At 46.7% G+C, this 23,790-nt stretch overlaps 1 protein-coding gene across 4 annotated transcripts in view; it reads left to right on the plus strand.

The window, feature by feature from the left end:
* The window catches only part of LOC119961152 (parathyroid hormone 2 receptor-like), a 454,460-nt gene extending 436,303 nt beyond the window's left edge, over window positions 1-18,157 (plus strand). For 3 of the 4 annotated variants that reach the window (XM_038788634.1, XM_038788635.1, XM_038788633.1), the window contains 2 exons: window positions 3,378-3,419; window positions 17,290-18,157. In XM_038788634.1, the coding sequence (XP_038644562.1) occupies window positions 3,378-3,419; window positions 17,290-17,664 (417 nt within the window). In that variant the 3' untranslated portion in view covers window positions 17,665-18,157. The remainder of the gene's footprint in view (window positions 1-3,377; window positions 3,420-17,289) is intronic. The other variant, XM_038788642.1, reaches the window with a different exon arrangement.
* Window positions 18,158-23,790: the final 5,633 nt, after the last annotated feature.

Here is a 23,790-nt window from a genome sequence, read left to right on the forward strand (position 1 = left end):
CTCTCTCCTCCTCCCCCCCCTATCTGCTCCTCCCCTCCTCTCTTCTCCTCCCCCCCCTCTCTCCTCCTCCCCCCCCTCTCCTCCCCCCCCTCTCTCCTCCTCCCCCCCCCCTCTCTCCTCCTCCCCCCTCTCTCCTCCTCCCCCCTCTCTCCTCCTCCCTCCCTCTCTCCTCCTCCCCCCCTCCCTCTCTCCTCCTCCCCCCCCTCCCTCTCTCCTCCTCCCCCCCCTCCCTCTCTCCTCCTCCCCCCCCCCTTCCTTCCTCTGTTAGTGGGGGGGGGTGCGGCGTTAGTGGGGGTGTGGGGGTGCGGCGTTGGAGGGGGGTAGGGGTGGTGAAGGGGGTAGGGGTGGTGAAGGGAGGGGGTTGGGGTAGGGGCAGCTGCGTGCAGAGGGGGGGCGACGGTGCGTTGGCCCCGGGCATCCGTCGCCCCCCTCCTCTGCACGCCGCTGCCCCTACCCCAACCCCCTCCCCTCACCACCCCTACCCCCTTCACCACCCCTACCCCACTCCAACGCCGCACCCACCCCCCACTAACGCCGCACCCCCCCCCCACTAACGGAGGAAGGAAGAGGGGGAGGAGGAAGGAAGGGGGGGAGGAGGAAGGAAGGGGGGAGGAGGAGAGAGGGGGGGGTGGGTACCGGCCTTCAGAGGGAGGGGGACGGGGTGTGGGTTGCGGCGTTGAGGGTGGGGGGTTGCGGCGTTGAGGGTGGGGGGTTGCGGCGTTGAGGGGGGGGTGACCCGGCGTTGAGGGGGGGGGGGACCCGGCGTTGAGGGGGGGGGACCCGGCGTTGAGGGGGGGGGGGGACCCGGCGTTGAGGGGGGGGGGGACCCGGCGTTGAGGGGGGGGGACCCGGCGTTGAGGGGGGGGGGGGACCCGGCGGTGAGGGGGGGGGGGTTGCGGCGTTGCGAGAGATGGGGGGCGGCGTTGGAGGGGGGTAGGGGTGGTGGGGAGGGGGGTAGGGGCGTTGGAGGGAGGTAGTGGTGGTGAGGGGGGGTGGTTAGGGTAGGGGGCAGCGGCGTACAGAGGGGGGGGGCGACGGTGCGTTGGCCCCGGGCATCCGTCGCCCCCCCCCTCTCTGCCCGCCGCTGCCCCCAAACCCCTCCAATGCCGCAACCCACCCCCCCGTTGGCCGCAACCCACTCCCCCGATGGCCGCAACCCACTCCCCCGATGGCCGCAACCCACTCCCCCGATGGCCGCAACCCACTCCCCCGATGGCCGCAACCCCCCGGATGGCCGCAACCCACCCCCCCGATGCCGCAACCCACTCCCCCGATGGCCGCAACCCCCCGATGGCCGCAACCCACCCCCCCATGGCCGCAACCCACCCCCCCCCCCGATGCCCCCCCCATGCCGCAACCCACTCCCCCGATGCCGCAACCCACTCCCCCGATGGCCGCAACCCCCCCGATGCCGCAACCCACTCCCCCGATGGCCGCAACCCCCCCCGATGCCGCAACCCACTCCCCCGATGGCCGCAACCCCCCGATGGCCGCAACGCAACCCCCGATGGCCGCAACCCCCCGATGGCCGCAACGCAACCCCCCGATGCCGCAACCCACTCCCCCGATGGCCGCAACCCCCCGATGGCCGCAACGCAACCCCCCGATGGCCGCACCCCCCCGATGGCCGCAACCCACCCCCCCGATGGCCGCAACCCACCCCCCCGATGGCCGCAACCCACTCCCCCGATGCCGCAACCCACTCCCCCGCTGGCCGCAACCCACCCCCCCCCCCCGATGGCCGCAACCCACCCCCCCCCCCCGATGGCTGCAACCCACCCCCCCCCGATGGCCGCAACCCACCCCCCCCCATGCCGCAACCCGCCCCCCCCCCCCATGCCGCAACCCACCCCTGACAGTGAACGGCGTCAACCATCATCAATGGTTGACGCCGTTTTAAATCAACTGTGATTTTCGCCGACGTGACCCATGGCCACGTCGGCGGGACTTCGGCCCATCCGGGCCGGAGATTTAAGGTCAGTGCAAATAAAATGAAATCCCGCCGGCGCCAGCTGTTTTCACAGGCTGCCGGCGGGATTTGCACAACGCCGGTTTTTTACCGGCGGGAGAATTCGAAAACCTGCGGGAGCGGAAATAACGCTTCCCTCCCCCCCCAAATGCCGGAACACACCCCCCCCTCCCCCCCCCAAATGCCGGAACACACACCCCCCTCCCCCCCCAAATGCCGGAACACCCCCCCCCCCTCCCCCCCCAAATGCCGGAACACACCCCCCCCTCCCCCCCCAAATGCCGGAACACACCCCCCCTCCCCCCCCAAATGCCGGAACACACCCCCCCTCCCCCCCCAAATGCCGGAACACACCCCCCCTCCCCCCCCAAATGCCGGAACACACCCCCCCCTCCCCCCCCCAAATGCCGGAACACACCCCCCCCCCCCCCCCCAAATGCCGGAACACCCCCCCCCCCCTCCCCCCAAATGCCGGGTCTGTCTCTCTCCTCCTTATCCTCCAAAAAACGCCGGGTCTCACCACTTCCGCAGCTGGTGAAACTGACGCGTATCGCGTCAGTCAGCTGCTAGCCCCTCCGGGAACGGAGAATAGCGGCCTTAAAGAAGGCCCCGACGCCGGAGTCATTAACACCGATTTTTCTCGCCGGAAACCTGCGTTACGACGGGCAACGGAGAATCCCGCCCCAGTTTCCGCTTGCGACCACACTTCGAAATCTTTTCGGAGAATCGGGCCTTTGGAGTAGGTCACTTGCTCCTTGAGCCTGCTCCCTCATATGATTAGAGCATGGATGACTGCACTCTGGCTCCATTTACGTGCCTTTGCTCCATATCTCTAGTTACCTTAATAATCTCAAGAATTGAAATGCCAAATGCATCCATAACTTTTTAGAATTTTCAGTATCTTTTGTGAGAAAATGCTCTGTAATTTTAGTCCTGAATGGTCTTGCTCTAAGTTTAAGGTCATGTTTCCTTGGTCACATTAATGCACAGGAATAGGGCTAACCTACAAAGTTATGTTGGTGGAGCAGGAGACAGTTCCTGGAATACCCTCAAATTGATTGACTGCCACTACAATTTTCAATAAGAAAATACAAGAGTTTTGACTTGTCTGTTTTCTCATGTCATAATTCAGAAATCACTGCAGCATAAAACCTTTCTTTAATGATCATGTAACAAATAGTTGGAAGGAAAATAATATCTATTTCATGCATAAATATTAATCTAATGTTGCTGCCTGTTATGTCAGTTTATTGTCCTGGATCTATTTTGAAAAACAAAGCAGTGACTGTTCAACCTCCTGCAAATCCTGCTTTAAAATCAGATTTTTTGAATAATCTTTCTACATTGTTCTTTGACTGGTTTAACCATGTACATTTTATATCTTTGTGGGCGTATTTGTTCCTTGCAGGGGTTCTTTGTTGCCATTATCTACTGCTTCTGCAATGGAGAGGTAAGCAACTCTTCCACTTCTGAAAAACTACTTACTTCAAGATTGAATTGCTCAATTTTTTCTTCAGCAGTAATTCTTGTTTTCCCCATACCTACACATACAAAGAAACGATCAAAGGTTCAGTCTGTCTGACAATGTGCTTGACCTGCACAAAGCAACCAGAAAAATGAGCCCATCTTATTCTGGCTTTTAGTCATTTACAATAGCACTGCAGAAAATATTTGATTGGAATAGAATGGAAAGTTGGAAAGGCGCAGCATAATGCCGGTGGTTCAGATGAACTAACAGAGGCGGGCATTTAGTTTTGCAGAAGAGATGGAGCATTTGGAAACCGGTTTGCACAGAACCACAAGGTATGGGCAACACGGTAGCATGGTGGTTAGCATAAATGCTTCACAGCTCCAGGGTCCCAGGTTCGATTCCCGGCTGGGTCACTGTCTGTGCGGAGTCTGCACGTCCTCCCCGTGTGTGCGTGGGTTCCTCCGGGTGCTCCGGTTTCCTCCCACAGTCCAAAGATGTGCGGGTTAGGTGGATTGGCCATGCTAAATTGCCCGTAGTGTCCTAAAAAAAAATAAGGTTAAGGGGGGGGGTTGTTGGGTTACGGGTATAGGGTGGATACGTGGGTTTGAGTAGGGTGATCATGGCTCGGCACAACATCGAGGGCCGAAGGGCCTGTTCTGTGCTGTACTGTTCTATGTTCTATGTTCTATATAAAACTAGGGAAATGGATTCCATGAGCTGTAGAGACCAGAGTATAGAGTACTCTGCACTGCTTTTGGTCAGGAGTGCTAGAAAGCTGGAAGCTTGTCGGAAAGTAGTGAAGGCGTAAGGCTCAAGCTGACATGCGATCAGAAAAGAGGTCACGTCACGCTCTCTATTGAAGGCGAAGTTTCAGAAAGACTGAAAGATGTGCCTGCTTAAACCTCAACAGCAGAATTTTAAATTTAAAATAACACAAGATAATAAAAGATCATTTGGCCCAACTTCATTCATCCATCCAGAAAGATTATTATTCTCTTCTGTTATGGGTCAGGGTTTAGAGAACACCAAAGTGTATCATGGAGTTCACCTGACCCACAAAGTTTAATAGATTGTGGTTATGGGGAGCACAAGGGTCTACTTTACAGGTTTGATGCAACAGAGATCTGAAGTACTTTTAAAACAAAACCATGGTTATTTATGAATCCAGTTAACACTTTATAAACCCACAGTAAACATCTTAACAACTATCAACACCAATAATCCCCAGATACAATATTCTATAGGTAACCATTCATTACCTTCCTAACAAATCCGCAAAACCAAAAGACCCTTTATACAGAAAGACAGCAGGTTTAAATTCTCTCCAGAAACAGGTATTACGTTGAAATCCTCAAATTATCTGGAGACAGTCTTTAGATTACAGAGAGAGATCAATACACTTATTGCTGTGACTCCAGCTTCTTCAATTCCAAAACAAAACTAAAACACACAGACACACGCCAGCTTTTTTTGCTCAAAGCGAGGTGTAAAAGCAGAGTCACAGCTCAGCTCCACCCACACACTGACATCACTGCAGCTATTTGATAAACACTCATTTCGTAAAGGTACATCCACTACAGCTACTTGATAAACATCCATTTCTGAAAGTTACTCTCATATGACACCTCCCCCCAAGAGAAAAAAATAAACCATCAACTTCAAGATGGTTTCATTTTTCACCTTTTCACTTTCCTTTAAGAAATATTGACAGTGAATATACATTTTGTAAACAAAACAAAACACGCAAACATTTATAATAACATAGTCCATTTCAGTTCTTCTTCCTCCAACTGGACTCCCTCTTGATTTACAGTCACTTTGGACAAGAAGGTCTCTACATGAACCATCCATTTCTCTACGCCTCGGCATTTCTCTTTAAAGTCAGATACTTTAGTTCAATCCGATCACAGAACCCCTCATAATTCTCCAACACAGGAGCATTGGCAAACACAGCCTTCAGGCAGTCAAATGCCTGTTGACACTCCACTGTCCACTTGAATTTGCTACGCCTCCTTAGCAAGTCCGTCAGTAGAGCAACCACACTGCTAAAATTTGGCACAAATTTCCGGTAGAATCCACTCTGGCCAAGAAATCGCATTATTTCCCTTTGTGTCGATGGTATTGGAAACTCCCCAATAGCTTTTGTTTTCACATCCCGAGGGACCATTCGGCCCTGTCTGATTGTATGGCCCAGGAAAGTGACTTGCGCTTTTCCAAACTCACTTTTGGCCAGGTTTACCACCAAACCCGCCTCCTGAAGCCAATCCATCAGGCACTTTAAATGTTCTTTCCATGTCTGGCTGAAAATTACCAGATCGTCGATGTATACTGCACAATTGGGTAATCCTGAAACTATTTTGTTCGTTAACCGTTGAAATGTGGCTGGGGCATTTTTCATGCCAAGTGGCATAACTTTGAATTGGTATATACCATCTGGAGTCACAAAAGCTGAAATCTCCTTCGCCCTTTCGGATAAAGGTACCTGCCAGTAACCTTTAAGTAAATCCAGTTTGGAAATAAAAGCGGATTGTCCTATCTTCTCAATGCAATTCTCCAAGCGTGGGATAGGATAAGAGTTCGTTCTTGTAACTGCATTAAGATTTCTACAGTCCACACACAACCATTGGGTAACATCCAGTTTTGGTACTATCACTATGGGTGAGCTCCATTGGCTGCAACCCACTTCAATTATGCCATTTTTAAGCATAATTTCAATCTCTTTGTTAACCTGTGCCAATTTTAAAGGGTTAAGTCTATATGGATGTTGTTTAATTGGAACAGCATTTCCCACATTGACATCATGCAAAGTCATTTTAGTACTTCCCAATTTATCTCCACAAACCTTCCCATGTGATATCAATAACTCTTTCGGAGCAGTCCGTTTTTCCTCTGGAAGGAAACTCAACAATTTATCCCAAATTTTTAAGAACATCCTCATTTTTCAATTTAATTTGAGGTATATCAAATTCAAAGTCATCTGGATTTGGTTCATCACTTTGAGTTTGAATCATTAAAACCTCCTCCCTTTGCTCTCCTTCCCTTTCAAAGTACATTTTAAGCACATTCACATGACACATGTGGTGAGTTTTCCTTCTATCCGGCATTCTTACCACATAATTCACCTCACTTAATTTCCTTTCAATATGATAAGGCCCACAAAGCCTTGCTGTTAAAGGTTCACCGACCACTGGTAACAATGCTAAAACTTTATCTCCACTGGCAAAACTACGAACTTTGGATTTCTTGTCTGCTACCCATTTCATCACATGTTGTGCAATTTTTTAATGCTGTCCAGCCAATTCACCCGCTCTATTTAATTGTTCCCTAAAATTTGACACGTAATCCAATAATGTAAGTTCCAATTTCTCACTCACCAATTTTTCTTTAATCAATTTAAGTGGTCCTCTTACCTCATGACTGAATTTAGTTAACTCATTAGGTTCACCCCTAATTGCAAACATTATGAATGGAATTTCTTTATCCCAATCCTCTAAATAATCTTGACAATGCGCCCTCAACATTGTCTTTCGTGTCTGATACCACCTTTCTAATGTTCCCTGCGATTCTGGATGGTACGCAGTTGAATTAAATTGTTTTATTCCGAAGCTCTCCAGAACTTCTTTGAATAATTTTGTGGTAAAATTTGATCGTTGTTCCGATTGTATTTCTGTGAGTAGCCAATGTCTAGTGAAGAATTTAAGTAATTCCTCCACAATCTTCTGAGCTGTGATATTGCGTACTGGAATGGCCTCTGGAAACCTAGTGGACACATCCATTATAGTCAAAAGATATTGGGCGGGATTCTCTGGCAGCGACCCCCGACAATTCTCCGGCCCGCGATGGGCTAAGTGGCTGTCCATTTTCGGTAGGTCCCACTGTGTAAATAACAACAGGTCCTTACCGGCGGGACCTGGCTCGACGGGCGGCCTGCAGAGTTGTCGGTTGGGGGGGTGGCGCGGGGGGATCTAGCCCCAGGGGTGCCCCCACGGTGGCCTGGCCCGCAATTGGGGCCCACCGATCCGCGGGCGGACCTGTGCCTGGGGGCATTCTTTCCCTCCCCACCGGCCGCTGTCAACCTCCGCCATGGCCGGTGCGGAGAAGAATCCTCCTGCGCATGCGCTAGGGTGCGCCAGCGCACGCTGGCACTCCTGAGTATGTGCCAACTCGCGCCGGCTGACAGAGGCCCTTCAGCACCGGCTGGCGTTGTGCCAAGCCCTTCCGCGCTGGCTGGCGCAGCGCCAAAAACTACGGCGCTGTCCTCGCGCCTGAAGGCGCAGAGGATTCCGCACCTTTGGGGCAGCCTGACACCAGAGTGGTTCACACCACTCCTTGGCGCCGGAGTGGCCCGCCCTGCCGGTTCGCGGAGAATCCCGCACATTGATTTCCACTTTTTGTTTTAGGAAGCGGTCCTACGCAGTTATTTAGGACCCTTGTAAAAGTTTTGTCAAATGCTGGAATGGGTATTAAGGGCGCTGCTTTTATCACTGCTTGAGGTTTCCCTATCGCTTGACATGTGTCACATCATCGACAAAATTCAACTCCCTCTGTATGTAGTCCAGGCTAATAAAAATGTTTTTGTATTTTAGCTTGAGTTTTCCTTCCTCCCAAATGACTTTCCACTGGTACCTCATGTGCTACTTGCAACACCTCCTTTCTAAACCCTACCAGCAATATCACTTGATAAACTTCTGCCACTATTCACCTGCCTGCATATGTAAAGGTCTCCATTTTCTCATCAAGACATCACTTTTACGGTAATATCAATCTGGTATAAACTTAGATTCCTCTTCTGTGTATGTTTTCTGATGCATTTAGTTTATTTCTACATCTTTCTGTTGTAACTCCGCCAATTTTTCTGAACTAAAAATATCTGCCTCATCCTCCACCTGTTCTTTTCCAACCATCTGATCAAAAATAGTTTCTGATAATTGCACTTCAACTTTATCTTCACTCTCTGATTTCTCCGCTTGTCTTAACCTGTGACTTTGTGACCTTGTTACGATACAATCCGGAAAAATCCAGGATACTCGTCCTTCAACACTTCAGTTGTCTGATTTTCCACTGGCCTATCAACCACAGTAGGCATCACTCCCACCTGCGAACCAGCTATATCATTACCCAAGATAAACTGTATTCCTGGACAAGATAATTTCTCTGTTACTCCTACTACCACTTCACTACTCTTCATTGGACTTTACAAACTTACCTTATATGATGGAGCACCACTCCTCTCACCTTGAATTCCACATATTACCACCTTTTCTGGCAACATTCTTCCCAAACTACATAACTCCTCATCTCTTACCGTCAAAGATTGACTTGCTCCCGTATCTCTTAAAATTGTGACTTCTTTACCTGCTCCTTCTGGTACACATGAGTAAACTTTACCCACGCAAGTAAATTCTTTAAAGAGATCTGGCACCTTCTTATCAATCACCTCTTGATCAGGCTGTACAATCTTTTACACCGCCTTTGCTTCACTTGGGCTTTCCTTTCCCACTTTAACAAACCCCACTGTCTTATCCTGATTTACCACATCAGCCTTCCCAGTGCTTTTCTTCAACCACCAACACTATGACTTTACATGGCCTAGTTTATTACAGTGAAAATATTTGAAACTTTTCATTTCTCTTCCACCCTCCTGGATTTATTTTTTAATCTGAGGTACTCTCCTTATTATCTCCCATCCGATCTCTGTTACCTCTACCACTTGAGTATTTCTCTTTTCCCCAGTTTCTATCCCTCACAGGCTGAATCTGATGTTGGAAACCAAGCTTTGATTCATGAACTAATTCTTAATCACTGCCATTTCTGCTGCTAATCTCGCAGTTTTAACCCTCTGCTCTTCCACATGAATTCTCACTACATCAACAATTAAATTTTAAAATTCCTCTAAAAGTATAATTTCTCTGAGAGCTTCATATGTTTGGTCTATTTTCAAAGCCCTTATCCACCTATCAAAGTTACTCTGTTTGATCCTTTCAAACGCCATGTATGTTTGACCAGGTTCTTTCCTTATATTTCTAAACCTTTGTCTGTAGGCTTCAGGCACTAGTTCATATGCAACTAAGATGGATTTTTTCACCTCCTCATACATCCCAGATACCTCCTCTGATAGTGATGCAAACACTTCACTAGTTCTACCTACCAGCTTTATTTGAATCAATAATACCCACATTTCCTGTGGCCATTTCATCAGTTTAGCTACCTTCTCAAATGAAATGAAAAAGGCTTCTATCTCCTCCTCACCAAACCTTGGCAATGCTTGGACATATTTAAATAGATCCCCACCAAGCCTTCGACTATGGCGCTCTTTCTCTTTATCGTCATCACTATCCTCCAACTGTACATTTCTCTTTACATCCACCAATTTTAACTGATTGTCATGTTTCAAGGCCATTTTCTGAAGTTCAAACTCTCTCTGTTTATTTTTGTTCTGCTCGGGCTATTCTTTCTTTGTTTCTTTCTTCTCTCTCCTTTTCTTTGTCCCTGATCTGTATCTCCCTTTCTATTTTTCTCTTTCCTCTCTCTTTTTCTTTTTCCCTGATCTGTATCTCCCTTTCTTCACTTTTTCTTTCCTCTCTCTCTTTTACTTTTTGTATTCTGCCAGGTAATGTTAACTGCAATGTTTTTGCCGAATCTAAAAGCCTGTTTTTAGTCTCTGTTCATAAGGTACTGCGTGTGACCGTCTCCACCACCAAAAACTTCAGAGCCTCTGAAAGAGCCATTGTCCACAACACACTCCCTACTTCAACTGGAATACCACACCTGAAAAGCAGGCACAATATGCTCACTGTCTTTAAGTTCACAAATCCAGCCCAATAGATAGACTTTTATCCCGGACGAGCTCCCAATTTATTATGGGTCAGGGTTTAGAGAACAGCAAGGTGTATCGTGGAGTTCACCTGACCCACAACTTTTAATAGATTGTGGTTATGGGGAGCACAAGGGCCTACTTTACAGGTGTGGTGCAACAGAGATCTAAAGTACTTTTAACACAAAACCATGTTTATTTATGAATCCAGTTAACACTTTATAAACCCACAGTAAACATCTTCACAACTATCAACACCAATAATCCCCACAGATACAATATTCTATAAGTAACCCTTCATAATTTTCCTAACAAATCCACAAAACCAAAAGACCCTTTTTCCAGAAAGACAGCAGGTTTAAATTCTCTACAGAAACAGGTATTACTTTGAAATCCTCAAATGATCTGGAGACAGTCTTTCGATTGCAGAGAGAGATCAATGCACCTTCTTGCTGTGACTGCAGCTTCTTCAACTTCAAAACAAAACTAAAACAGACACACGCCAGCTTTTTTTGCTCAACGTGAAAATAAAAGCAGAGTCACAGCTCAGCCCCATCCACACTCACTGACATCACTGCAGCTATTTGATAAACACCCATTTCTTAAAGGTACATCCAGTATGGCTATTTGATAAACATCCATTTCTTAAAGGTACTCTCATATGACACTTCATCCAAATGTCTCTTGAAGGATTTCAGATTATTTCTTCCTGTGTTCAGCACAAAAGTCCATTATAGTGTCCCTCACTCTGTGTGATGAAATGGTCTGTGCACATTCAGGACCCTGACCTTCCCCTTCCTTGCCATTTTAACAAAAGACCCTGCTCCCATGCCCACATGTTTGTTCTTGGCCTGTTGCAATGTTCCAGTGAAGCTCAACGCAAACTGGAGGAACAACATCTCATCTTTTGGTTCAACATCGAATTCAACAACTTCAGATAATCAGCCCCACCTCGAGCCATTTATTTTCGGGTCGTTTTAACTGTCTTTTACCATTTCTTTCTTTCTCAATATACATTTAATTTCCCCCCCCCTCCAATCTTATCAACCTTTCCTGCACCTTTCTCCTTTTTGCTTCCCCCTTCCCCTCCCCCCACACCTACAGTTCATCCTCTGATGTTAGTTTTCCTGCTGTTTGACCTTTCACATCTTTTGTCCTCTCTGGGGACTGCCATTAACACCCTTTCCCCTTGGTATCTGTGGCCATTAGCACCCAGTTTCCCTGGGTTTCTGTGGCTATGACTCATCTTTCATTCTCACTCCACAGTATAAATATTTCCCACTCTCTCTGTCTGTTAGCTTTGTAAGAAGTCTTACAACACCAGGTTAAAGTCCAACAGGTTTGTTTCAAACACAAGCTTTCGGAGTGCAGCTCCTTCCTCAGGTGAATGGAGAGGTATGTTCCAGAAACATTTATATAGACAAAGTCAGAGATGCTGGGCAAAGCTTGGAATGCGAGCATTTGCAGGTAATCAAATCATCACAGATCCAGAGAGAGGGATAATCACAGGTTAATGAGGTGTGAATTGTCTCAAACCAGGACAGTTGGTAGGATTTTGCAAGTCCAGGTCAGATGGTGGAGGGTGGATGTAATGCGACATGAATCCAAGATCCCGTTAGCAAGATCTGTTAGCTTTGACAAAGAGTCAACGGACTCGAAACGTTCGTTCTTTTCTCTCCCTACAGAAGCTGCCAGACTTGCTGAGATTTTCCTACATTTTCCCTTTTGTGATGAAATACTCTCTGATACCAGCCTGAAATTTACTTTTTATCCAGAAATTCCAACCTCCAGGGGGGTCGCATCCCATCGTTACAGCAGAATATGTGCTGGGGGACCACCTGGAGGTCCCTACACTAGGACGGCATATGAATTTCCCAGGAAGTTTAAATTTCCGATGGACAATTAACCTGTGCTGGGAACCATCTGAAATTCCTACTTAAATCGGAATCTTCGAGTGGTTCCGACTTTATGCAGAATAGTTACCCAGGAAAAGTTAGAATGATTAAAACCGCTTCTAACTCCTGGGTAACTGTAGTACAGAGTCCTCCACCAAACCACCACTGGACTAGCTTCCCCACCCTCCTAACCCTGTGACCACTTGACACCTCCATGCTCCGACTACCTCCCTATTCTCCAACTACTCTCCCACGTATCCAACTATCCTCCTGAACCAAACTCCACTACTCCAACTATGCCACCCCTTTTGCTTATTGGTGCAATCCCTTGACACATCCTTGTTCAATAATGAGATCTTGAAGCTTTCACTTAACACGTCATCCAGTAGGCTTCAACCATGGACATCTTTAATAGCCTTGCACAGGATTCTTTTATACAGGCTTGCTGCTTTCCGAGTCCTGTTCTGGACTCCATGCTGACCAAGGATTACATTCTTTACTCTGTGGACGGTGACACTCTCCAATCCTTCGTTGATGCCTTTCTCTGTCACGCACTTTACAATGCACGCAGTTAACCATCATTACAATAAAATGCAGTCTGACATCTTGATAGTTCCTTCACACTCAAGCCTGTTCCTTGTGAAGGAATGGCCATGATACTCTATTTCTACTATTTAGATTGTGTGATAAGTTCCTTCTCTTTATAGCATTTCTATTAGCATGACCAATTCAGCAATTCAGCATGACCAATCTCAGTTTTCTTTTGTGCCTGAATTGTTGTTTTGTCTAGTTCCCTCTGGCACAATATCCTTCAAATGGGTGGCTTCATTTTACAATCTCTTCCTTTCATCTGCATCAACCAATCTTCTGCTTGGACATGAACAGTTCTTTATTGAATGCATCTGCTTTCTCCTCCACTCCGCGTCCATCAGCTGGAGTTTGGTCTGAGCCAATTCCAGCTCTACCTTATTTCTCTTTACATTCAGCTGAAGTACCCTGAGATGAACTGACAATTTTAAATAGCCCGGGCGGGATTCTCCCTTCTGGGGACTAATTCCCCATGCCTGCTGGAAAGCAGGTGAGAATCATTCCGGACTTTTTCCTCGAAGGTCTGGGGTAATTCTCCATTTTCCAGGGGTCCAGCAGAGCCCCTTCCGCGCATGCGTACGGAGGCCGCAAGCGAATCCATGCATGCGCACGGCGGCCCACCTTGGCGCGGGAGCCACATTGCGGGCCTGAGCGGAGGAAGAGAGGACCCTCCAAGATTGCGATGGCCCACCAATCGGTGGCCCTCGATCGCAGGCTTGGCCACCGCTGAACCCCCCCCCCCCGGAGTCAGATAACCCCCGCCCCCACCAGTACCGCCACCATGGCCGCGGGTCCCACTCCCGCCAGGTTGTACCACATGTAAACCACGCCGACGGGAGTTCGGCCAGTCGACCACGGAGAATCACTGTGAGGGCCTGTTCCAACGGCCCCCGACTGGCACCGCATCAACTGTGCGGGCGGGACTGGCGGGTCCGCTGAGAACCGCAGAAGTGCCATTGCACTGGATTTCTGGCGTGAACGGCTATTCTCCACCCCCATCTGTTTTAGAAGAAGTCTTTGCAGCGATCACAGTCTTTTGATTTGATTTTGATTTGATTTGATTTGATTTATTGTCACATGTACCGAAGTACAGTGAAAAGTATTTTTCTGCGGCCTAGGAACATACACAGTATGCCTCAGGAAGGCAGACAGCAATATCAGAGACCCCCTCCCACCCAGGCATTGCCTTCTTCCAGATCCTTCCATCAGGCAGAAGTCTGAAGACCCGCACATCCAGACATAGGAACAGCTTCTTCCCCACAGCTACAAGGCTCCTCAACGATTCCCTCTCAGACTGATCTGTTCCCTGTAAGAAATCTATTCACGATGCCCTATGCTGCTCTTGCTCACGGATTTGCTTCGTTTGGCCCCTTGTTCCACACTGTAACCAATCAATGTTTTGTCGACGTACCATTTGTCAATGTTCTCTGTTGTTTATTCTTGTGTCTACTATGTACATACTGTGTATGTTCCTAGGCCGCAGAAAAATACTTTTCACTGTACTTCGGTACATGTGACAATAAATCAAATCAAATCAAATCAAAATCAAATCAAAAGACTGTGATCGCTGCAAAGACTTCTTCTAAAACAGATGGGGGTGGAGAATAGCCGTTCACGCCAGAAATCCAGTGCAACCCCACCACATGGAGGTTACCCTCAAAGTAACTCACCACCCTGCCTTGGAAATATATCGCCGTTCCTTCACTGTCGCTGGGGCAACATCCGGGAACTCCTTAACAGCACATTGGATGTAGCTACACCTCAAGGACTGCAGTAGTTCAAGAAGGCAACTCACCACCACCTTCTAAAGGGCAATTGGAGATGGACAATAAATGCTGGCCGAACTAGCGACACCCACATCCCGTAAATGAATAAAAATAAAAACCTCTGCCTTCTACTTCTTGGTTTAAAATCTGGATGACAGCTCTCTTCCAGCTGGTATATTTTTTTTTGACTTGAAACACCCATATTCTTTTTTTAGCTCCTCTTATCTCAAGTTTTGCTTTTCTTGCTCCTGATGGCTAATCTCTCTTCATTTTAATTTTCTTATCTTTCTTTTGCAGTCACGAGTCAGGTATGAGAGTATAACAAAAACAGTTTATTGTAAAACAAACTATTTACTGGTCACAATCCAGGTCCCAGCAGGAACTTCTCTGCCTAGGCTCCGATCTGAACTAGCTTTTATATTCGTAATCAATTCCCCATTGATGGGCCCCCGCCCCTCAGTGGGGGACCTTGTTACATGAGACGCATGGGGAGGCTAATCGGCCTTTTCCCATAGGTCTCGTGAGGGCTATAACACTTTCCAAACCTCTTGACTTGCTGGCGTCCCAGATTCGTTACTATGTCTGCCCCTCAGGGCCTGGCACGAGATTGACAACTCTCTCCAAGTCTATTGTCCCAAATACAGGCACAATTCAGATTTGTTAATGCTCTTTTCCAAACTCCAATTAAATCGGCTACTAACATGTAGACTGCCATCCAATTGATCCACCTCGTCGCCAATATGTTATGTAATATTTGGCCCACTTCTGGCATTGTCAGGAGGTTTCAGACTTCATCAGGAACAAGAAGGTGTTATCTAATAAAGATTAACTTGGAACAGCAGAGCTCCAAGTCCTTACATGCTTACTACATGGATCCCAGATGTGTTATGGCCAAAAGAGGACTGCATCCTCTGGGGTGATCACTCGCACTCGATTCCCATTGGTCCCTCATGTCAGATGACCCTTTCCGGCTGTACCATCTTAAGGAGACAGACACCACAAATACTACACATTTGATAAAGTCCCTCATGAGAGACTGTTAGCTAAAGTTAAGATTCATGGAACTGAAGTCAAATTATTAATCTGACCAAGTAAAGCAAATCAAGATAATGCAAAAGTTTGCACTTTCACTTTCTGCTTGGCAGGTTGTAACTAGTAATGTTACACAGGGATAAAAGGGAACTATGGCAGACACTGGAGATCTGAAATAAAAACAAAGTACTGGAAAAACTCAGCAGGTCTTGTAGCATCTGTGGAGAATGGAACAGGGTTAATGTTTTGAGTCCAATATGATTGATGACTTTGGATAAATATTGATCAGAAGAATGGGGCTTATTCTCCTGCTCTTCTTCAAAATAATGCCATGGAATATTTTGTGTCTGCCTGAAAGGCATACAGAGCCTGCTTTTAGCATCTCATCCAAAAACGTAGGACCTCCAACAAGGCAGTACTTCCTCAGAATTGCATTGGAAAATCAGCTCCGATTGTTATACTCAAGTCTCGGAGGAGTACAGCACTTCCGATAAAAGATCATTGGCTGGAAATGTTAACTGTTTCTTTCCCCACCGAAGCTGCCCGGTCCGTAGAGTATTTCCGAAACCTCCTGGTTTTATTTCCAAAAGTGAAACCTGAAATTAAAACTGAAAATGTTGGAAATGCTCAGCAGATCTAGCAGCACATGTTGAGAGAGAAACAGAGGCTTATGCCTCTGGTACTGCCCACATGGGACCGGAAATTCACACCCGATCTTTGGCTGGTCCATCAGATTTTCCATCCTGCACAGAGTTAACGATTTAGGTCAAGCATCTTTCTTCAGGTATCTGGATGTAGGTCATGGATCAACCAATATCTCATTGAATGGAAGATCAGGTAATGGGCTAAATAATAATAATTTATTGTCTCAAGTAGGCCGACACTAACACTGCAATAAATGTACTCCTGTTCCTATGCGCCTTTTACTATCTTCCACAGCTCCTAAATTATTACGTTATTATTGCCAAGGCTATTTCTATGTTATTTCTGTTCAATTCTGAGAAGCAAACATTTTCCCAGCCTTTCCTCTTAACTGAACCTGACAATAGTCGGACGGAGTCTTGTGGCTCTTCTCTGAACGGGCTGCAATATTTAATTTTCTCCTTGGTGATTGTGTGCTATCTATCCAGAGTACTGCACAGTTTCAACGTGACTTCTACAGACGTAGACTTCACTATCCTGTGTATAAATGCAACCTTCTAACCTCTTTCTTGATTGTGGCTCCACCATGATTGAACAGAATGTACCAAAACCCCGAGATCTCTTTGATTACATCCTTAATGATTTCAATGCCATCATGGAATATTTATGTTAATCTTGTTCATATTCCTCTATCAAGTGCTTTGCACTTGTTCATGTTAAACTCCATCCTTCCTTGCTCTGCCCACTTATATCCTTTATCTAGTTCATTTTGTAGATCCCAAGAAGTATTCTCAGATTCAAATGTCCTTTGCAATTTGGTATTGTAGATTAATTTGATCAGTGTGAATTGAGTTTCTGCATCTAAATCATGGATTGAAATTAAAATCAGTATGTGACCAAATGATTCATAGAAGTGCAAACTGTTTTAATCATAGTCAAATAACTCAGTACAAAGGCAACTTTTTATAACCGGTGTCAGTGTACAAATAATTGAAATACTGAGAATTAATACCATTTTTGAGATTTTGGAATTTGTCCAAATTACTATGATGCAGACTCCAAGTGCTGTTAAAAATAAGACTCAATAATTGAATGTTGTCTATTTCCCAAAGGTTCAGACTGAAATTAAAAAGACATGGACGAGGTGGCATCTTTCCTTAGACTGGAATGGAAAGGCAAGCTGTGGGACTAACAGATATGCCTCAGCATTAACCAACCTGACCAACAGTACTGCCAGCCAGGCACACGTGAATGGACGCACGTCATTATTAACTCGCAAATTTCTTAAGAATGGGGTTAAACAAGAGAACAGCCACTTAACTTTACCTGGATATGTAAGAAGCAACTCTGACCCAGAGAGCTTACAGCCATCCGTTCCTGAAGAAGTCAATGAAAATGAGGAAAACATAGATGATGTAATTTACCTCAAAGAATCATCAAAGCCTGTGCTCAGGGAAAACATAGAAGAGCATGAAGAAGCAGTGTAAATGGCAACAAGATTATAATAAGTGAACATTTGCTTTGTTGACATTCTTGTGCAAGAATCCATGTCTTTGTTGAAGCAGAATGTTCTGACCACGAGCCTTTGCATTGCAGCTTACTACACTCTTTGTTTATTTTTATTCATTGTAAGAAAAGCCTGTGACCTGTTTTGAATGATAATACGTGTTGATCAGTGTGCAGTTCAAACTGCATCTAATTAAGATCTTGCCTTGCTGCATCTGGAACCCACTCAACTGGCTTAGATCCCAGAGACTGAAAATTATTTCACTTGTTTCAGTTTTTCTCCAGTCGCTTATAAACAAATAAACCATATTGTTATAGGTCCAAGAGAAATGAATCTGAAATGAATTCCTGTTGGAAATAATAATACAGCTGATGCTGCTTAATGAGAGCATTTCCAGGCTAGGAAAGAGGCATTTTCATCTGGTAGTTCCTGTGAAGCAAATGCTAGAAAATAAAATCAGTATCTGTGTTTGCCATGATAAGCTCCTTTTCTGTTAATAACAGCAGACTTCCAACTTGCAGAAAAAGCTGAAATGGCTAAGAGCTTTGCTGAACAGCCAAACATTGAGTATACATTATTTTCTGTCAATGTACTGATTAATGGCCTACATTTTGTGTTCAGTGGAGAACTGATATCATTATACTTGCATACAATCTTTCAGTGGGATTTTGAAATTTGATTTGTAGTTATTAGAAATCCAAAACAGCATGGCTCCTTCTACAAAGGATCTAGGGTCTTTGTGAAGAAGGTAAGAAACTGTATCTCTTGACTAAATTGGAGAATCCTGAAAGACTCAGGCCACAAAATTCAGCGTCAGGGTACTGCTCATGTCAGCAATATGGGAGCTTAGCATCCCAGAAAATGAATGTTCATCTGCTTCCAGCAATTTCCAGTCTGGCATGTCATGCTGCAAGGGTGCTAGCACCATTTTTTCATCAGAAGAGAGGGATGGTAATGACTTCACTCAGTGTCTACGTTGATTGGAATCCCGATTTGCACTCTCTTGAATACTCTCAGCTAAACCTGTGTTCAGCTGACCAAAGAACCCTCTCACCAAATGCAGTGGGGCTTTCAAATGAGATGCTGCTGATTTTCTTTTGCTCTTACAGAGTTAGTGTAAGTAATGGTTTCAAGCAGTTCTAAAAGGTTGTTTGAGTCCATAAGGTTGCATAGGGTGTCTGTTGTTTCCCTAATGTAGGATTCATGGTGAACTGTGATTTGCTAACAGTGTCACTGGTTCCAGCCCCGAAAGAACCCAAGGTGCAGAAATTAAGGGCCATTGTCTTCCAAGGATTTCACTAGAGTTTGAGTTGTCATTTGAACTCCTGATGTGACTCAGGACCATTGTTTGCAACACCTCTGAAGCTGCAACATGAGAGGGAGGAGTGGCTGGAGCATAGGCAGCAAAGAGGAGAAGCTGTGTGCAGAGGGAGGAGGAGGCCATATCCACCACGTCTCCCTCTACCCCAGTCATGGCAGTGTCTGAGGCACCATGCAAGGGGGTGGATAGCGATCCAAGTGGAATTGAGCTACTGAGCAGGGCAAGGACAGCATTATCAGTGGTTGTGAAGATCATCATGGTCCTCAATTTCTGCACCAGCAGATCCTTCCATGGTGAAGCAGTGAGATTGCCAACATATTAGTTCGCCATTCATCTTTGCAACAAGAAGATTATAGAGGTCACGCACGCTTGGAAAGGGACTTCATAGTGCAGAAAGAAGTAAGAGAACCAGACAAGTTGCTTTGCCATGGTGCAGGATGCCATTGACTGCACCCATGTAGTTCTGAGGGCTCCACACCTCAACAGGGAGATGTACCAGAACTGTGAAGGGTTCCATTTCTTTAACATGCAGTTGGTGGGTGACAAAAGCACAAAGCCTCATCCAGGCAAATGCCTGCTATCCTGACAGCAGTGGTAATGCTTTCATCCTGAGAGAGAATAGGAGGTATTTGCACCTCAGCAATCCTTTGTTGGCACACAGATTGTTTGATTGTTGTGAGATCTTGCAAGCTTGTTTGAACACTGAGAACTGAAAGCAGCATGTGAAGCCTGCAAGGCACCAAGTTGGGTTTGTAAGGCAGCAAGCATGGATGGCATGACCTCAGTCTCAGCTTCCACTGCAGCACTGGGTTATATAGGGGTAAGCTGAGACATCAGATGAGGTGTCATGGCTGAATCTGCAAATGTTGGCAAGGAGTTGACCATTCCATCCACACTAAAATTAGTTCCAAATTCTGAACCAAGTCCACTGCCATGTTTTTCCATCAGACCATTGCTCTTTCATACCTTCATAGTGAAGCTGCAATGACTGGCCAGGCAGAAGCTCATGGATATCTGAAAGCACAAATGTAGATATGAAGGGTTGGGGCGAGGGAAGGGTTTGGGTGGAAAGTATGAGTTCTATGGTCACATTATCTGCAGCTTACAGGTCATGTCCGAGAGTCGGGTGAGGGAAATTGCACTGTGTGGAGCTGCATGTTCTCCCGGGGTGCTCCGGTTTCCTCCCACAAATCCCGAAAGATGTGTTGTTAGGTAATTTGGACATTCTTAATTCTTCCTCTGTTTACCCGAGCAGGTGTCGGAAAGTGGTGACTAGGGGTTTTTCACAGTAACTTCATTGCAATGTTAATGTAAGCATACTTGTGACAATAAAGATTATTATTAGTATTTGAGAAGGTGCATAAGGCAGTAGCATACCATCTACTGGATATTCTCACTGAGACAGTTGTGACAGCCACATTCACCGCCAAGGAAGAATCAGTGCTGTCCCCTGAGGAACTCCGGCATCCTGTCTCACCAGCAGGACAGATCCAGCAGTGGTATACAATCAGGAAAGAGTTGTTCTAGGAGTCCTCAACATCGGCTCTGGACCACATGAAGTCACGTGGTTTCAGGTCAAACAGGCAAGGAAACCTCCTGATGATTGCCATGTCCCAGCAACCATCAGCCGATGAATCAGTACTCCTCCATGTTGAACACCACTTGGAGGAAGCACCGAGGGTGGCAGGGCACAGTTTAGGTAATTTGGACATTCTGAATTCTCTCTCAGTGAACCTGAACAGGTGCCGGAATGTGGCGACCAGGGGCTTTTCACAGTAATTTCATTGCTATATAACCCTACCTGTGACAATAAAGATTATGATTATGAGTAGTATGCTTTGAGTGCAGGACCTCAATGTCCATCACCAAGAGTGACGCAGTTGTACCACCACAGACCGAGAGCTGCTAGGCGGAGACTGCAGTAGATGGTGAGGGAATCAACAAGAGGGCAAAATATACTTGACCTCATCCTTACCAAACTACCTGCTGCAGATGCATCTGTTCATGACTGTATTGGCAGAAGTGACTAACACACAGTCCTTGTGGAGGCAAAGTCCATTTTCACATTGATGAAACCCTCCATCATGTTTTTTGGCTAAATGGGATAGACTTCGAACAAATCGAGCAACTCGAAGTTCGGCATCTATGAGACGCTGTCAGCCAACAGCAGCAGCAGAATTGTATTCGACCACAATCTGCAACCTCATGGCCCAGGCATCCCCCACTCTACCACCAAGCCAGTGGATCAATCCTAGTTCAATGAAAAGTGCAGGAGAGCATGCCATGAGCAACATCAGGCATACCGAAAAATGTGTGCCAAACTGCATAAGCAGCAAGTAATAGACAGATCTAAGCTCTGCAGCCCTGCCACATCCAACCATGAACGATGGTGGACAATTAAACAACTCACTGGAGGAGAAGGATCCACAATATTCCCATCCTCAATGATGAAGGAGCCCAACACATCTGTGCAAAAGACAAGGCTGAGGCATTTGCAAAAATCTTCAGCCAGAAGGGCTGAGTGGATGATCCATTTTGGTCTCCTCCAGAGGTCCCCAGCATCACAGATGTCAGTCTTCAGCCAATATGATTCACTCCACGTGATATCAAGAAACAGCTAAAAGCACTGGATACTTCAAAGGCCAAGGGCCTTGACAATGTTCCGGAAATAGAACTAAAGGCTTGTGCTCCAGAACTTGCTGCACCCCTAGCCCAGCTGCTCCAGTACAGATACAACACTGGAATCTACCCAGCAATGTGGAAAATTGCCCAGGTGTGTCCTGTACATATGAAACAGGACAACCCAGCCAATTACCACCCTATCAGTCTACTCCATCATCAGCAAAGTGATAGAAGGAGTCATCAACAGTGCTATCAAGTGGCACTTACTCAGTAATAAACTCAGTTTGGGTTCAGCCAGGGTCACTCAGCTCCTGACCTCATTACAGCCTTGGTCCAAACATGGGCAAAAGAGCTGAATGTCAGAGGTGAGGTGAGAGTGACTGCCCTTGACATCAAGGCAGCATTTGACCGAGTATGGCATCAAGGAGCCCTAGCTAAACTGGATTCAATGGGAATTAGACGGAAAACTCGCTGCTGGTTGGAGTCATACCTGACACAAAGGAAGATGGTTGCGGTGGTTGGAGGTCAATCATCTCAGCTCCAGGATATCACTGCAGGAGTTCCTCAGGGTAGTGAATAGGCCCGACCATCTTCAGTTGCTTCATCAATGATCTGCCTTCCATCATAAGGTGAGAAGTGGAGATGTTTGCGGATGACTGCACAATGTTCAGCACCATTCATGACTCTTCAGATAATGAAGCAGTCCATGTCCAAATGCAACAAGACCTGGACAATATCCAGGCTTGGGCTGACGAGAGGCATGTCACATTTGTGCCACACATGTGCCAGGCAATGACCAGCTCCTACAAGAGAGGATCTAACCATCGCCCCTTGCATTCAATGGCATTATCATTGAACAATCAACATCCTGGGGGTTACCATTGATCAGAAACTGAACTGGACTAACCACATTAATACTGTGGCTACCACGGCAGGTCAAAGGATAGGAATCCTATGGCGAACAATTCACCTCCTGATCTCCCCAAAGCCTGTCCACCATCTACAAGAGACAAGTCAGAAAAGTAATGGAATACTCTCCACTTGCTGGATGAGTGCGGCTCCAACAACACAAGAAGCTCGACAGCATCCAGGACAAAACAGCCCACTTGATAGCTCCCCCTTCCACAAACATTCAAACCCTCCACCACCGACGGACAGTGGCAGCCATGTGTACCATCTACAAGATGCACTGCAGTAACTCACCAAGGTTCCTCAGACAACACCTCCCAAACCATGACCACTACCGAGAAGGACAAGGGCAGCAGATACCTGGGAACCTCACCACCTGGAGGTTCCCCTCCAAGTCACTCACCACCCTGACATGGAAATATATCGCCGTTCTTTCAGTGTCTCTGAGGCAAAATCCTGGAATTCCCTCCCTAAGAGCACAGTAGGTGTACCTACACCTCAAGAGACAGCAGCGGTTCAAGAAGGCAACTCACCACTACCTTCTGATGGGCAATGACTGCTAGCCTAACCAGCGATGCCCACATGCCGTAAATGAATTTTTAAAAACTTCTTGCGTGCCTGTTTGTTCTGATTCGCTGCTGTCTCCTGTTGCGTGCAACCTCGTGCTGCAAGAATGGGAAGAATCTCAATGAATGTGTTACAAGGGCCAAAACTTTCCGGCCATTCATGCTAGTGGGATATTCTGGTCCTGCCGATGGGGCTTCCTACCGTGAGTTGACAGCGAGGGGTGCATTCAATGGGAAATCCCATTGAGAACGGCAAACCGGAAGAACCCTGCCGCCAGCCAAAGATGGGCCACCTCTGCCATTGCAAAACAGGCAGCAGCAGATTGCGCAGAATTTCCTGCCCAAGGTATTTGGGAGCTGAGCCTGACACAACAGAATAGCTCACAGTTTGTGAAAGATGAGATGGAATATATGGAATTTGGGTAGGAGTCCTGATGGATGAGTGATGGGAGTGTGGTCCACTGAGCAGTGTACAGTAAGGTAAGGTCACCATAGTCCCAGATAACCATCGGCTGCTTTGCCCTTTGAGGGGAAGATCTAACTGGTGTTGGTTTAACCCGAGGATCAGCATACCTTAGGCGACAGACAAGGTTGAGAGCATGGGGCCTTCATGAATAACTGAGCAGTGTATGAAGTTGGTGATGCACTGGGTAGGTGATAATATTTTGAAAGTGCCTCCATTGCTCTT

Source organism: Scyliorhinus canicula, chromosome 2 (assembly GCF_902713615.1).
Source record: "Scyliorhinus canicula chromosome 2, sScyCan1.1, whole genome shotgun sequence".
Classification (NCBI taxonomy): Eukaryota; Metazoa; Chordata; class Chondrichthyes; order Carcharhiniformes; family Scyliorhinidae; genus Scyliorhinus; species Scyliorhinus canicula.